The sequence below is a fragment of the Nannospalax galili genome, unplaced genomic scaffold, assembly GCF_000622305.1.
Source record: "Nannospalax galili isolate Female #2095 unplaced genomic scaffold, S.galili_v1.0 scaffold335, whole genome shotgun sequence".
NCBI lineage: Eukaryota > Metazoa > Chordata > Mammalia > Rodentia > Spalacidae > Nannospalax > Nannospalax galili.
The window spans coordinates 399,221-414,232 of NW_008337842.1; the positions used below are offsets into that span (position 1 = coordinate 399,221).

The 15,012-nt window shown below is 44.5% G+C and overlaps 2 protein-coding genes across 5 annotated transcripts in view; one reads left to right on the top strand and one right to left on the bottom strand.

Moving 5' to 3' along the window:
* Htr3b (5-hydroxytryptamine receptor 3B) overlaps window positions 1-11,704 on the bottom strand; it is an 84,003-nt gene extending 72,299 nt beyond the window's left edge. The window contains exon 1 of the mRNA XM_008832817.2: window positions 11,375-11,704. The gene's annotated coding sequence lies outside the window, so the exon portion shown is untranslated. The remainder of the gene's footprint in view (window positions 1-11,374) is intronic.
* A 298-nt stretch (window positions 11,705-12,002) lies between these two features.
* Usp28 (ubiquitin specific peptidase 28) overlaps window positions 12,003-15,012 on the top strand; it is a 71,637-nt gene continuing 68,627 nt past the window's right edge. For all 4 annotated transcript variants that reach the window (XM_008832742.3, XM_008832745.3, XM_017798069.2 and 1 more), the window contains exon 1: window positions 12,003-12,132. In XM_008832742.3, coding sequence (XP_008830964.1) covers window positions 12,076-12,132 — 57 coding nt within the window. In that variant the 5' untranslated portion in view covers window positions 12,003-12,075. The remainder of the gene's footprint in view (window positions 12,133-15,012) is intronic.

The following is a 15,012-nucleotide window of genomic DNA, read 5'->3' on the forward strand; positions in this document are numbered from 1 at the left end:
AAAAGGTGTTAAAAGTTTATTTGATTGGTTGGCTGAGGTATTTATCAAAAGACAGCCTACTCACAGAGAGCTGGAGATATCTGATATTCTTTGACTTATGTTGATGAAGGGATTGTAAGGCTTAGGCAAATTGGCATGTTTGAGCGGATTTGCAGTGCAACACCAAATCCTCCACAATGGGAGGGCCCAGAGGACATGCCTTTTACTGATTTTATAAGATAGAAAGTACTGAGAGAGACACCAGAACATTTGAAGAGCTTTGTTTTTGCACTTTTCTTTATGCCAGATCTTACAGTTGGAGATGCTGCTGCTCAATTACATAAATTAAATGTAAATATAATAGGTGTAACAGGACCTTGGAGTAGGGGTCAGGTGGCAATATTGAATTACCAAAGACAGGGTGAGTATACTTATTGTAATGGGTGGCAAAGGCAAAACAACACCTACAATGGCATAACTCTAATACATAAGAAGCCTATTAAGTTTTTATTTGATCTGGTTAGGCAGAAAAGCTCTAGGATACATGACAGGAAGTCAGTATTGGATCGTAGCAATAGAGAATCTCGCTCAGTCCACCAATTTCCAAACTTGAGACAGTTTATAGACCCAGAACCCCTTGAATGAAGGGGAGGCCGGGTGCCCTTGAGGAAGGATCTTGTCACAGTACCAAAGAGTTATGCTGTTTGCCTTTCTACCATCCTTCCCCAGAAGGACCTGTGGCCTTTTACTAGAATAACTGTACATTGGGAAAAAGGAAATAATCAGACTTTCCACAGCCTATTGGATACTGGTCCTGAGTTGTCACTGATTCTGGGAGACCCTAAAAAGCGTTGTGGCTCTCCAGTTAAAGTAGGGGCTTATGGAGGTCAGGTGATAAATGGAGTTTTGGCTGAAGTCCTACAAACAGTGGGTCCAGTGGGTCCCTGAACTCATCCTGTGGTTTTTCCCCAGTACCAGAATGTATAACTGGGATAGATATACTTAGGAATTGTCAGAATCCCCACATTGGTTCCCTGATCTGCGGCATGAGGGCTATTATGGTTGGAAAGGCCAAATAGAAACCTGCCAGGGAAAATAGTGAGCTAAAAACAGTATCACATCCCTGGAGGGATTGCAGAAATTAGTGCTACCATCAAGGATTTGGAAGATGCAGGGGTGGTGATTCCCACCACATTTCCCTTTAACTCTCCTACTTGGCCTGTGCAGAAGACAGATATGTCATGGAGAATGACAATTGACTATTGAGAACTTAAGTAGTGATTCCAATTGCAGCTGCTGTACCAGATGTGGTTTCCCTACTCGAGCAGATTAATATATCTCCTGGTACCTGGTATACAGCTATTGATTTGGCAAATGCTTTCTTCTCAATACCAGTTCATAAGGACCACCAGAAGCAATTTGCTTTCAGCTGGCAAGGCCAACAGTATACCTTTACTGTCCTGCCTCAAAGGTATATTAACTCTCCAGCATTGTGCCATAACTTGGTTCAAAGGGATCTTGATCACCTGACTCTTCCACAAAATATCACACTAATCCAGTATACTGATGATGTTATGCTGATTGGATCCGGTGAGCAGGAGGTAGCAGACAGTCTAGACTTGTTGGTAAAGCATATGCACATGAGAGGATGGGAAATAAATCCAACCAAAATTCAAAGGCCTTCTACCTCAGTGATATTTCTAGGCATGGAGCATGCAGAGACATTCCAAGGTGAAGAATAAGTTGTTGCATTTGGCCCCTGCCTCCACCAAGAAAGAAGCACAATGCTTAGTAGGCCTGTTTGGATTCTGGAGGTAGCATATTCCTCATCTGGGTGTGTTATTATGACCCATATAGCAAGTGACTCAGAAGGCAGCTGCCTTTGAGTGGGGCCTGGAACAGGAAAGGGTCCTTCAATAGGTTCAGGCTGCTGTACAAGCTGCTCTGCCCTTTGGGCCATATGGTCCAGCAGACCCGATGGTGCTTGAGGTATCAGTGGCAGATAGAGATGCTGTTTGGAGTCTCTGGAGGCCCCTATAGGGGAATCACAGGAGAGGTCATTGGAATTTTGGAGTAAGGCTTTGTCTTCATCTGCAGACAACTCTTCTCCCTTTGAGAGATAGCTCTTAGCCTGCTATTGGGCCTTAGTGGAAACTGAACATTTGACTACAGGCCACCAAGTCACCATGCGACCGGAGCTGCCCATCATCAGCTGGGTATTATCTGACCCCCAAAGCCATAAGGTAGGACACACACAGCAACAATCCATTATCAAATGGAAGTATGTATGTGATCAGGCCCAAGCAGGCCTGGAGGGCAAAAGCAAGCTACATGAAGAAGTTTCCCAAATGCTTATGGTTCCTACTCCTGTTACAATGCCTTCTGTTCTCAAGCATGCACCTATGGCTTCATGGGGTGTGCCCTACAATCAGTTGACTGAGGAAGAAAAGACTAAGGCTTGGTTTACAGATAGTTCTGCATGCTATGCAGGCACCATTCCGAAGTGGATAGCTGCAGCATTACAGCCAATTTCTGGAACAACCCTGAAGGACACTGGGAGAGGAAAATCTTCACAGTGGGCAGAACTTTGGGCCATGCACATGGTCATGCATTTTGCTTGGAAGGAGAAATGACCAGAAGTGTAATTATATACTGACTGATTCATGGGCTGTAGCCAATGGTTTGGCTGGATGGTCAGGGACTTAGAAGGAGCATGGTAGGAAAATTGGTGAGAAAGACATTTGGGGAAGAAGTATGTGGATAGATCTCTCAAGATACGCAAAGGATGTGAACATATTTGTATCTCATGTAAATGTTCATCAAAAGGTGGCTTCAGCAGAAGTTCAATAATCAAGTAGATCAGATGACCCGCTCTGTGGATAGTCAGCCTCTTTCCTCAGCTATCCCTGTCATTGCTCAATGGGCCCATGACCAAAGTGGCCATGGTGGTAGAGATGGAGGTTATGCATGGGCTTGACAGCATGGACTCCCATTCACAAAAGCTGACCTGGCTACAGCTGATGCTGAGTGCCAGATCTGCCAACAGCAGAGAACAACACTGAGCCCGATATGGCACTATTCCCCATGACGACCAGCCTGCAACATGGCGGCAGGTTGACTATACTGGACCACTTCCATCTTGGAGGGGACAGCATTTTGTCCTTACAGGAATAGATACTTATTCTGGTATGGATTTGCCTTTCCTACATGTAATGCTTCTGCCAAAACTATCATCCAGGGACTTACAGAATGCCTTATCCACCATTATGGTACGCCGCACAGCATCACTTCTGACCAGGGAACTCATGTCACAGCCAAAGAAGTGCAACAGTGGACCCATGGTCATGAAATCCACAGGTCTTACCATGTTCCCCACCATCCTGAAGCAGCTGCCTTGATAGAACGATGGAATGGCCTTTTAAAGACACAGTTTCAGGACCAATTAGGTGCCAATAGCCTGGAAGGCTGGGGCAGGGTCCTCCAGAAGGCAGTGTATGCTTTGAATCAGCATCCAATATATGGTTATTTTATCCTATAGCCAGGATTCATGGGTCCAGGAATCAAGGGGTGGAAGTGGGAATAATTCTACTCACTATCACCCCTAGTAAACCACTAGGAAACTTTTTGCTTCCTGCTCTGTCGACTTTGCATTCTGCTGGCTTAGAAGTTTTGGTTCCAGAGAAGGGAATGCTTCTGCCAGGAGACAAAATAAATTATTTTGTGGAACTGGAAGCTAAGATTTCCCCCTGGCCACTTTGGGCTTCTGATGCCCTTAATTCAGCAGGCTATGAAAGGAATAACAGTATTAGGAGGAGTGATTGACCCAGACTACCAGGGGGAAATTGGATTGGTTCTCCACAATGGAAGTAATGAAGATTATATCTGGAAAGCAGGAGATTCCTTAGGGCGACTTTTGATGTTACCATGTCCTGTGATTAAGGTCAATGGGAAACTGCAACAATCCAATCCAGACAGGACAACAAATGGCCCAGACCCTTCAGGGATGAAAGTATGGGTCAATCTTCCAAGGAAAAAGCCAAGACCTGCAGAAGTGCTTGATTATGGTGGAGGAAATACAGAATGGACAGTAGAGGAAGGTAGTTACAAATACCAACTTAGGCCACGTGACCAGTTGCAGATATGTGGATTGTAACTGACATGAGTATTTTTGTCCTATTCGGTTAAGAATAGGCTTGTGCATGTATACACATACGTTAAGCAGATACTTGTGTTTTTTTTTTTTTTTAATGTGTAATTGAGTGTTAAGTGGTTAAGTGTTGTGAACCTACAGGATCATATTGGGTTATGAGATACTAATGGACTAAGCAGTCTTTGAAGGCCTTATCACCTACTCTAAGATATATAATGCATTGGTCATTGTATGATGGGATAGTTATATCATGTTAGGTGAAATTATGACCTTAACATTGTTTTCATTTGAAAATTAAGCATAACATAGGGAGATGCTATTGTGTGTCAAATTGACAACAGGTGGACTTGTGATGGCTATTCCTGGGTGTCGATTGGATCTGGGATTAACTGAAATGAGAGAGATCTTCTTAATTGGATCATCTGAAGATGGAAGACACACCCTATATGTGGGTGTTACCTTCTGACGGCAGCACATATACAAGGCCATGGCAGAAGAGAACATTTTTGCCTTTTGCTGCTTGCCTTCTCTCTCGCTGGTTAGTCTTGCTGCTGTAGACTGAAGACTAGCCGATCTTTTGGAATTCATCGGACCTTCAGCGCCAGATTGGGACTACTGAGACATCCAGCCTTGTGGACTCAGCGAGTACAGAGTCTCAACCACTCCAGTGTGGTGCAGCCATTGTTGGACTACTCGGACTCTATCTTGTGAGCTAAGCTGATAAATCCCTACACATATATATTCATTCTACAGGTTCTATTTCTTTGGAGAACCCTAATACAATACTTTATTATTTTTTAAAACTTTTGTTATATTTATTGTGTGTGTAAATGTGTTTGTCTGCACCTTTCCTGATACATGTGTGGAGGTCAGAGAACAACTTGGGGGAGTCAATTCTTTCCACTATGTGGGGTCCAGGGATGGATCTCAGTTTGTTAGGCTTGGAGTTGGACATCTTTCCCACCGAGCCATCTTATTCTCCCTGGGTTTGTTTTGTTTACTTGCTTTGAGATACGGTAGCTCAAGCTGGCCTAGAACTCACTATATAGCCCAGGCTAACCTCAAACTTCAAATCTCTCTGCCTCGGTTGGCATTGTGGGCATGCATCATCATACCCAATACTGGGGCACCTTCTCCCTTCCCTCCCCTGCTCCCCAGTATTGGGAATTGAGCCTAGAGCCACATGTTAGGCAAGTGGTCCAACCCTGGGCTATATTCCTATCTTTTTAGTTTTTGTTTTTGTTTGAAACATGGTCTCCTGTATCCCAGTCTGGTCTGGAACTTGCTATGTAGCTGGGAATGACCTTGAACTTCTGATCTTCCAGCCTTGGCCTCTGGAGTGTTGGAATTATGGACTGTGCCACCACACCTGGTTTATGTGGTGCTAGGTCTCCTACATGCTAAGCAAACGCTCTACCAACTGAACTGCCTCTCCAGCCTCTTTTACTTTTATTTTGAGACAGGATCTCACTGAGTTGCCTAATGTATAACACTATTCCTGTGAGTCATGAACAAGCATCTCCTACCCCAAAATAGGGAACCAATGATAGACCAAAGTAAAGATACCACCAAGACTCTCCTTGATGAACCAATGAGTTTTATTGGGGTTACCAGGAGTATATAAGGTTACTTACAGAAGCAGAAATGACTCAAAAATAGCTGCATCACCAAAGCCCACCCCAGCTTCGGTGATAGCTCAAGAAAGCAGAAAACCTGTAGCTCACTGTAGACTACAGGCAGCTCAACATGTTGGGAGAGTGGCCTTTCCAGGCAGCTCAGTTGGTCTGAGCCTCTTCTCACTGGTTTAAGTGTCTCTCAGCAGTCCTCAGGGCTTATATAAGCTTGGGGAGGAAAGGGCTTAGTGAACCTGGTCAGTTTCTGGGATTTTCAGAAGCTACTGAGTTGTTTACTTCAAGAGCTCAATAAGCTTCCCAGCAGGTAGGATGTTTAACCTCTCTAGAAACATCCTGTTGTTTACTCAGCTTCCCTCAAAGACAAGGGAAAGTTTTATTTAGGAGGAAATTGCTACACAACACCCAATTTGGGTCTGAATTCTAATAGTCCAGGTTGCCCTTGAGGAGTTTGTGATTCTCCTGCCTCAGTCTCCCTCATGTTGGGATTGCAAGAGTCAGCCACTATACTAGGCCTCACGGTACTTAAAAAAACACCTTTTGTGACAGTCTCATTTAACCCAAGCTGGCCTGGAACTCCTAATCCTCCTGTCTCTATCTCCTGAGTGCTAAGGAGGTCAGTATCACTGTGACTTCCTTAGAAATTTTTAGCTTTATCATAATCTGTTTTTTGTAGGTTGGGCTGTGTCCTTAAGTAGACTCTGAAGAATAAGTATTTTAATATCATCCTCATGTATATGGTGAGTTCTAGGACAGCTTAGGATACATGAAACTCTGTCTCAAAAAAGAAAAGGGCTGGGAGATAGCTTCTCTTGCAGAGGACCTGGGTTTGGTTCCCAGCACCCACATGGTGACTAATAACAATCTGTAACTCCAGTTCCAAGGTATATGACACCCTCTTCTGGCCTCTGTGGGCATTACATGACATGGGTGCACTTACACACATGCAGACAAAATACTTATACACATAAAATAAAAATAATTTTAAAGAAGAAAAGAAAATCTATTCCCAAAGTATAGAATTTTCCAATAATGTCTGAAAAGCTTAAATTTTGTTTTAAATATGTACTACACATGGGCGAAGGTGATGGCTGAGACAGTAAAGCACTTACCATGCAAGCATGAGAACCTGAGTTCAAGTCCCCAGAACACATGTTTAAAAAGTGGGGTATGGTAATGTGTGTCTGTAATCCCAGTGCTCCTACAGTGAGATGGAAGGCAGAGACAGGAGAATCTTCGAAGCGTGGCCAGTCAGCCTGATATATACAATGGTGAACAGCAAAGAGACCCTCTCAAACAAGGTGGAAGGCAGGGACCAACACCTTAGGTTGTCCTCTGACATTTGCCTAGTGGCATGTGCACATTTGTACACACACACACACACACACACACACACACACACAGAAATGTGCACAAACACACATACACCATAAACACACAAATAAAAATATTTAATCCACCTAAGATCAGTTACTATGACATGAGACTTTTGATTCTTTTACTATTTTGTAATTTTTTATGTGTATGAGTGTATTGCCCACATGTATGTAAATGTACCTGTGTTGTGCAATGCCCGAAGAGGTCAGAAGAGGTGGTCAGATCCCTTGGAACTGGAGTTAAGGATAGCTATTAGGCAACAACCCACCATGTAGGTGCTGGGAATCGAACCTGGGTCTTCTACAAGAGCAGACAGTGCTCTTAACTGCTGAGCCATCTCTACAGCCAGACTTTAGATTTTTTAAAAATTATATGGGGATGTCAGGCGTGGTGGTGCACGCCTTTAATCCCAGTGCTGGGGAGGCAGAGGCAGGTGGATCTCTGTGAGTTGAAGGTCAGCCTGGTCGACATAGTGAGTTCCAGGTCAGCTGGGCTACAGGGAGACCCTGTCTCAAAAAACTAAATAATAATAATAATAATAATAATAATAAAAAAAAAAAATATGGGTATGGAACAGGTCTAAACTCTAGCACTCAGGTGGGGGCAGGAAAAGAGTAAGTCTGACACTATCCTAGGCTATATAAGCAATAAATAAGACCTTACCTAAAGAAAATAAAGGCTAGAGATATAGCAAAGTGCTGGAGTCATTGCCAAGCATAGGCAAGACCATGGATTTAATGCCTACCATTAAAAAAGTTTAAAGGCCTCAAAATATGAGGTGAGAATTCAGACTTATTCCTCCCCATGGACATCTCTAGTAAAAGGGAAAGATTCACACTCTGAAGAGAAACAAGGTGTCATTTCTTTTTGTTTTTTTGTTTTTTTTGGAGATAGGGTCTTCCTATGTAGGCCAGGCTAGCCTCCAACTTTTTTCTTTGGTTGTTGTCTTTTTAAGCTTTTCTAGGTGTATATATACAGGAAATTGCATGCTAGACATATTCTCCTTCTATTCCAGTGCCCCCTTTTTCTCACCCTTCCCCTCTCCTGTTAGTCCCTTTATCTCCACCCCCCCATCATTTTACTCTTACCTTCACATTATATATACATATGTATGCTTTATGTGTCTATATAAATTCTAGGAACCACTAGCAAGAGAAAACATATGCTGTTTGTTCCTCTGAGATTGACTTAATTCACTTAATGATTGTCCTCAGTTGCATCTATTTTCCTGTAAATGGCATCACTTCATTCTTCTTTATGACTGAAAAATGCATTGTATACACACACCACATTTTCCTCCTTCATTCTTTCATTGTTGGACACCTAGGTTGGTACCATAATTTAGCTATTATGGATGGTGCTGTATTAATATACTGATGTGCAAGTACGTGTCTCTGGATGTGTTGACTTGGAGTCTTTTGGGTAAATCCACAGAAGTGGTACAGCTGGGTCATGTGAAAGAGCTATTGTTTTTTTAAGAGCCCTTCATACTGATTACCATAGTGGCTTGACTAGTCTACATTCCCACCAGCAGTGTACATGAAGATTCTATTTTCCCACCAGCATTTGTAGTTGTTTTCTTAATGACTGTCATGTTGAATGGGGTGAGATGGAATCTCAACGCAGTTTCTGGTTTCTCTGAAGCCTAGTGAAGTTGAACATGTTTATCTGCCATTTGTATTTCATCTGTTGTGGACTGTCTGGTCATTTCATTAACCCACTTATTGAGGTGTTAAGAGTTCTTGTTTAGTTCTCCGAGTTCTTCGTATATTCTAAGTGTTAATCCTCTGTCAGATGAATAGCTTCCAAAGATTTTCCTCCCATTCCGTAGGCTGTCTCTTTACTTGTTTCCTTTGCTGTACAGAGGCTTTTTGTCAATTGTTATTCTTGTTTTCTGATGAACCGGCGTCCTATTGAGAAAGTCCCTTGTTCATATCTAAATCTTGAAGAGATTTCTGTACTCTTTCCTCTAACAGTTTTGGAATTTCAGGTCTTGCTTTAAGGGCTTTGATCCACCTGAAGGTGATTTTTGTGCAGGGTGATATATAAGAATCTAGTTTCATGCCTCTACATCTGGAGATCCAGTTCCCCCACACCACTTGTTGAACAGTCTGTCTTTTCTCCAATATGCTTTTATGGCATCTTTATCAAATATCAGATGGTTGTGTCTGTGTGGGTTTATATGTGGGTCTGTGAGTCTATTCCTACTTTTTCTCAGTACATGATGTTTTGTCACTATGGCTCTGTAGTCTAACTTGAAATCAGGTATGGCAAAACCCTGAGCATTATTCTTTTGTACAGGATTGCTTTGGCAATCCAGGGTCTTTCCTGCTTCCATGTGAATTTCAAGATTTTTTTTTTCTTTTTCTGTGAAGAATGGCACCAGAGTTTTGATTGGGATGACACTGAATCTGTAGATCGCTTTCATTTTTTCACATTATGCATTCTTCCTACCCATGAGCATGGGAGTTTTTTCCCCCATTTTCCAGGACTTCAATTTCTTTCTTCAGTTTTTTAAAGTTTTCTTTGTAAAGATCTTTCACTTCCTGGGGGGGGGGGGCAGTAATGAATGGGACTATATCCTTGATTTCCTTCTTAGCACGTTTATCATTAGGCTTCCAACTTTTGATTGTCCTGCTTCTGTCTCCTGAGGGGTGGGATCACAATCCTATACCATCATGCTCAGTTGCCAAAATACATTTTAAAAAAATATTTTATTTTTATTAGTTCATGCTGTAAGTGTATTGCCTGCATGTATGTAAGTTCACCCCGTATCATGAAATGCCCTCAGAGCTCAGAAGAGCTTCCCCTGGAACTAGAGTTGTGGATAGTTAGCTGCCTGAACCCAGGTCCTCTTCAAGAATAGCCAGTGCTCATAACCACTGAACCATCTCTCCAGCCCCCAAAATAAAATGTTTATGTAACCATCTGACCAGCGTTTTTTAAAGTCTGCCTATCTCTATTAGTCTTTTAGTCTGTCGAATCGTAAGTTTGGGTGTGGGGACATAGCCCACTTAATTCAGTGCTTGCCGAGGAAGCACCAAGGCTTTGATTTGACCCTAAGCATTACATGAAAAATCAAAATTGTACAAATTTATGGACTTATTTCTAGTTCTCCATTTTATTATTACCTGCATATTTGGAGGATATTGTTATTGTTGCTTTCTCTTAAATTTTTTTAAATTACACTTGATTTACTTTGTTGTGGTGTGTTTATGTGTGCCAGGGTACAGAGGACAACTTGCAGAAGTCAGTTTTCCTCCTTCCACTGTGGGTGCTAGGGACTGAACTCAGGTTGTCGGGCTTGGTGGCAAGTGCCTTTACTCTCTGAGCTAGTTTGCCATCCTTTTTGTCCTCTTTTTAAATGAAAACAATTTTGTTTTTGTCTTTTTGGTTTTGAGTCTGAGCCTTTAATGAGTTCAGCAGCTTGTCAGCCCAACAATTTAGTTTTTGAGACAGGGTCTTATATAACCTAGGCTGGCAAGGTTGCCATGGAACTCACTAGGTAGCTATGATGGCTTTGAACTACTGATCCTACTGCCCTAATCTCCCTATAACTAGAATTACATGCATGTGCCATCGAGGTCAGTTTATGTGGTGCTGGGGACCAAATCCAGGGCTTTGTGCATGCTACACAAGCATTCCCTCAACTGAGGCACAACCTCAGCCTTAGGGCTTCAGCAGCAGTTAGGGAGCTTAGGGCCTGCAGCCTTGGACTGGGTGGGGCTACATCACCAGTTTTAGTTGTGAGACCTCTTTGTACAGATGCTTCTTTTCCGGGGGGTGTGGGTCTCCAGTGTGCACACGGACACCCTGGGACTACCCTAGTCTTTGATTGTGTAAGTCAACCTAATCAATCCCTTTTTATAATTGTATATCAGCTATTGGGTCTTTTCCTCAGAAAATTCTGACAGAGACATGCCCAGTAGCACAGATCCTAATCCCAGCCTCACAGTCGACTAAGGGAAAAGGATCCAAATTTGTTTCACTGTCAGATTGGACAACTTCTAAAGTAAACATTAAGCTGGGTGTGATGGTTCAAGCTTGTCTTTCGGGGGTATCCTTGGCTACATAGTGAGGCCAGCCTGAGTCACATGAGATTCCATCTCAAAACCCAAACCAACACCCCCCAATATTAGGAGTGAGAATGTTAATGATAGAGCATTTGGCCTAGAATGCACTAGATTCAAAACACACACAGAGCCTGAAAACTGGAACATTGGGCAAGAAAGCTCACCACGATGAGTCAGGGTTAGAGACACCGCGTGGGGCATCTGTGAATGTAGCTTCGGCACAGCACTGGAGTCGGCCTCCCTGAGGCAGTGATCCATGCTCCCGCGTCGCTGGAAGGAAGCTGGCCACGACGCGGTGGGCAGCTCCCCGTTTCCTAGGCGGTCGTCCTCGGGCTCCGGCTCAGTCTGCTGGAAGGCTGGCGCTGCGGTCACGCGGTCACGCGCAGTCACGAGGTTTAGCCCGCAGAGGATGGACAATGAGATTCGCGGTCCAGTTCCGGAACCCCAAATGCGGAAATCGCCTGCGATGGGGAAAGCCACCAGACCCGATAGGCTTCCCTAAGCCGGACGGCGATCACGTGGCCTGGAGCACTCAGAGCGTCTCCGCCTTCCACCTCACAGGGAGCAGGGCGTGTGGGCGGGGCCTGGGAGGCCGCCAAGGGCGAGAGCATGGTTCGTGGGCGGGGCGCCGGCGCTCTCTGCGGGCAGGGGCCGGACCGCGCTGTAGTGGGCGGAGCCTCAGGCGCTTCTTGGAGTGGGGGCGGGGCCCAGACGCGCGCGCCGGTCGGAGGCGGGGCATAGGGGCCGGGCCTCCGGTGCGCGCCGCGGGCGGAGGCGGGGCGTGGGGGCGGGGCCTCCGGTGTCCCTGGGCTGTCGGGGGCGGCGGCGGCGGGAGGCGGTGTACGCGCTGAGGGGCATATCGGCCATGACTGACGAGCTGCAGCAGGACGACGGGGCGGGAGCGGCGGACTGCCACGGATCGGTGAGCAACGGGCGAGGGAAGCGGGGTCCGTTCGGGCTCCGGGCGGAGAGGGGCGCGGTGGGCCAGGCGAGAGCGGCGCGAGCTGGCGGAGGCCCGGCGGGGCCTGCGGGCAGGGGCCGGCGGGCGGGCGGCTGGCACGGCTCTCCGGGCAGCTGCGGACTTGGTGAGGCTGGGGCGATGATGGAGAGTTTGCAGTCAGGGTCGGCGTGCGAGCTGAAGTTCGAGCGGGATCGGGCACTCCGGAACCCCACCGTGAAGGGCTGCACGGAGGTCGGCATCGGGGTCACCCCGAGAGAGTGCGCCGGGGCCCGACTGGGCACTTGCAAACTTCCTGAAGCACGGCGGTGGTGGCTTGCTTTGACTCCGAAATCAGTTTTATGGCAGCGGCTTCCCAGGGTCTCAAGCAGACTGAAGTTATCTCACTTAAAGCCGGCGTTTATCAACAAAGTGCCAAAGACCAGAAGCCCCACTCCACCTCCCCTCCTCCTTGTCCCGGCTTTTGGGTTTTCTTTCGTTTTTTTTTTTTTTTTAAACATAGATCAGCTTCCTCACTTACCGCATTGATCACTCTAGATTTTCAAGGAAGGAGAAGAAACGGCATGATGAATAAAAGGGACACCAATTAGGTTCCTAATATCTAAGAAGCTTGAAAAGCAAGCGTTACAAGGGTTTCTGGGCTAAGATGGCGAGAGTTAACCCTGGGAGAAAATCAAAAGGCTAATGTCTGAAGAAACCTGGGAGGTGGACAATTTAAGAATGTTTTCTTATGTTACTCTGCAATCTTCTAGCTTAACAGTACATCCGCATCCCTCTGGAACTGGACTTTTTAAAAGACAAGATAGGGTAATCTGTGCCAAGTAGTTCTGAGATACTGTGTTTGCAAGTGAGCAATGTTGTAAAATACTGAGAGTACAAGCCTGTCAGATACTACCAAGTGAGAAACTCTTTATGCCTTTTAAATTTAATTAATTAATCAGCTAATTAATTAGACGTGGTAGACATCAAGCCCGGGGCCTACCACGTGGTAGACAAGGACTTCTTTCCCAGAAGTTTGTATTCTTTTAATACACCCAGAACACTAGGACAGGATTTTTAAAATTCATGTAGGAAAAGACACCTCCAAGTCATAATGAAAGTAGGTGGATAGTGTTTCATGGCTTGATTTGGGATGGAAATTTCAGTGTTAGATGGTTACCAGGGTCTTTTGGAATTGGATGGAGTCAGGATTTTTCTGCTTGGTTTCAGAGATCAAGTCTATTTGTTTTTAGGATAGTGACTTAAAAAACAGGTGGGAAAAATTTTGGTTTCTGAGACAGTCATATTGATTTAGAGAAGAGACTATTTTAAGGGAGAGCAAGTCATATTTAAATTTGTTCCATGCTCTGTCATCGAGGACCATGTGCCTGTTAATCAGTGGCATCTTCATTTACCTCTGCCACAGAGTAGTGACCCCTATTTCAGTGCTCTGTATCTGAGAGTTTGTGTGTGAGGTGTCTGATGGGCATTGTGTATAAAGTCATAGCTATTTTGGGAAGGCTTAGCACTCCAGGGGCTGTGGCTGACTGCTGTACCCTGATTCCTGGCCACCTGCAGAGTGATGACATTTTCTATTCCTCCCAGTGATTTTTGCCCTAGGCTGACAGATGATAAGCGCAGAGTGTTTGATAACAGTTGCCTTTTTTGTTTTGGCTAGGACAGAATGCCTGAAGTTAGCAGGTTAGGTTGAAGGAACTTAACATGGGGAGCAGACTTTTTACATTTTAGAGGGAAAGTATTAATAACTTCTTCCTCTTGATAAGTCCATTTAGAATGGTTTCTTTTGAATTCTCTGAGGCATTTCCCTTTCCCTTAAAATAGTTTAATTTAGTTAGGGAAAGCTAGCCTCCCCCCACACTCAAGCTATTTAAAACCCACCATGCTTTCCCTTCTCCAATTGGTCATTTGTACAAAGCCAGACAAAACTATATATACTCTCCAGGATTTTAGTGAGAGAAAAATGAATGTAATGCTCAGAAGACTTGCTCTGGTGTGGCCTGGAATCTGAGTGGTCATTTTGTGATATCTCTAAATCCCCAGATGTGGAGTTAATGACAGCTTCCTGTATTTTAATCAGTTCCTGACTTAGATAAAAACCAGCAGGGAAAGTTTACTGTTAGTATAGGATAAGCAACTTGAAGTCAGTTTGGTCTTATAAATCTGTCCTTTTTGGCAGCAGTAAATGAGGATTCACAGTACACACACACACACCCTGAACCCACAGCCTTGTGCATTCTAGTCATGTGCTCTGCTGCTGAGCTGTAAGCCTTATTTTGCTGCCTCTTTATTTATTGACTCTTCATTTCTCTTCATGTTTTTGTTTTGGGGTTTTGGGAGTTTTTTTGTATTTTTAAAAGATTTTTGTTTTTAAGTTTTGTGTGTGTGTCTTTGTGTGGGTATGTGCACATGAGTACAGGTGTCCTAGGAGGCCAGAAGGGTTGGATCACCCCAGAACTGGAGTTATAGGTAGTTGTAAACCATCCAGTGTGCGTTTTGGTCCCTCTGCAAAAGCAATGTGACCTCTTAACCCTGAGGTATTTCCCCAGACCCAATTTTTTTTTTTTTAATTTCGTATTTTTTTCTGGCTTTTGTTTTGTTTTGTTTCATTTTGTTTTGTTGAGACAAGGTCTCCCTATAGCCCCAGCTGGCTTGGAATTCACAATGAAGACCAAGCTGGCCTTGATCTCACAGAGATCTGCTTGCCTCTGCCTCCTGAGTGCTGGGATTAAAGTTGTATACCACTTTGCCAAGCCACTGTTCTGTTTCTTGGGAATTTTTTAAAAAATTATTTACTGGGCCGGGCATGGTGGTACATGCCTTTAATCCCAGCACTCAGGAGGCAGA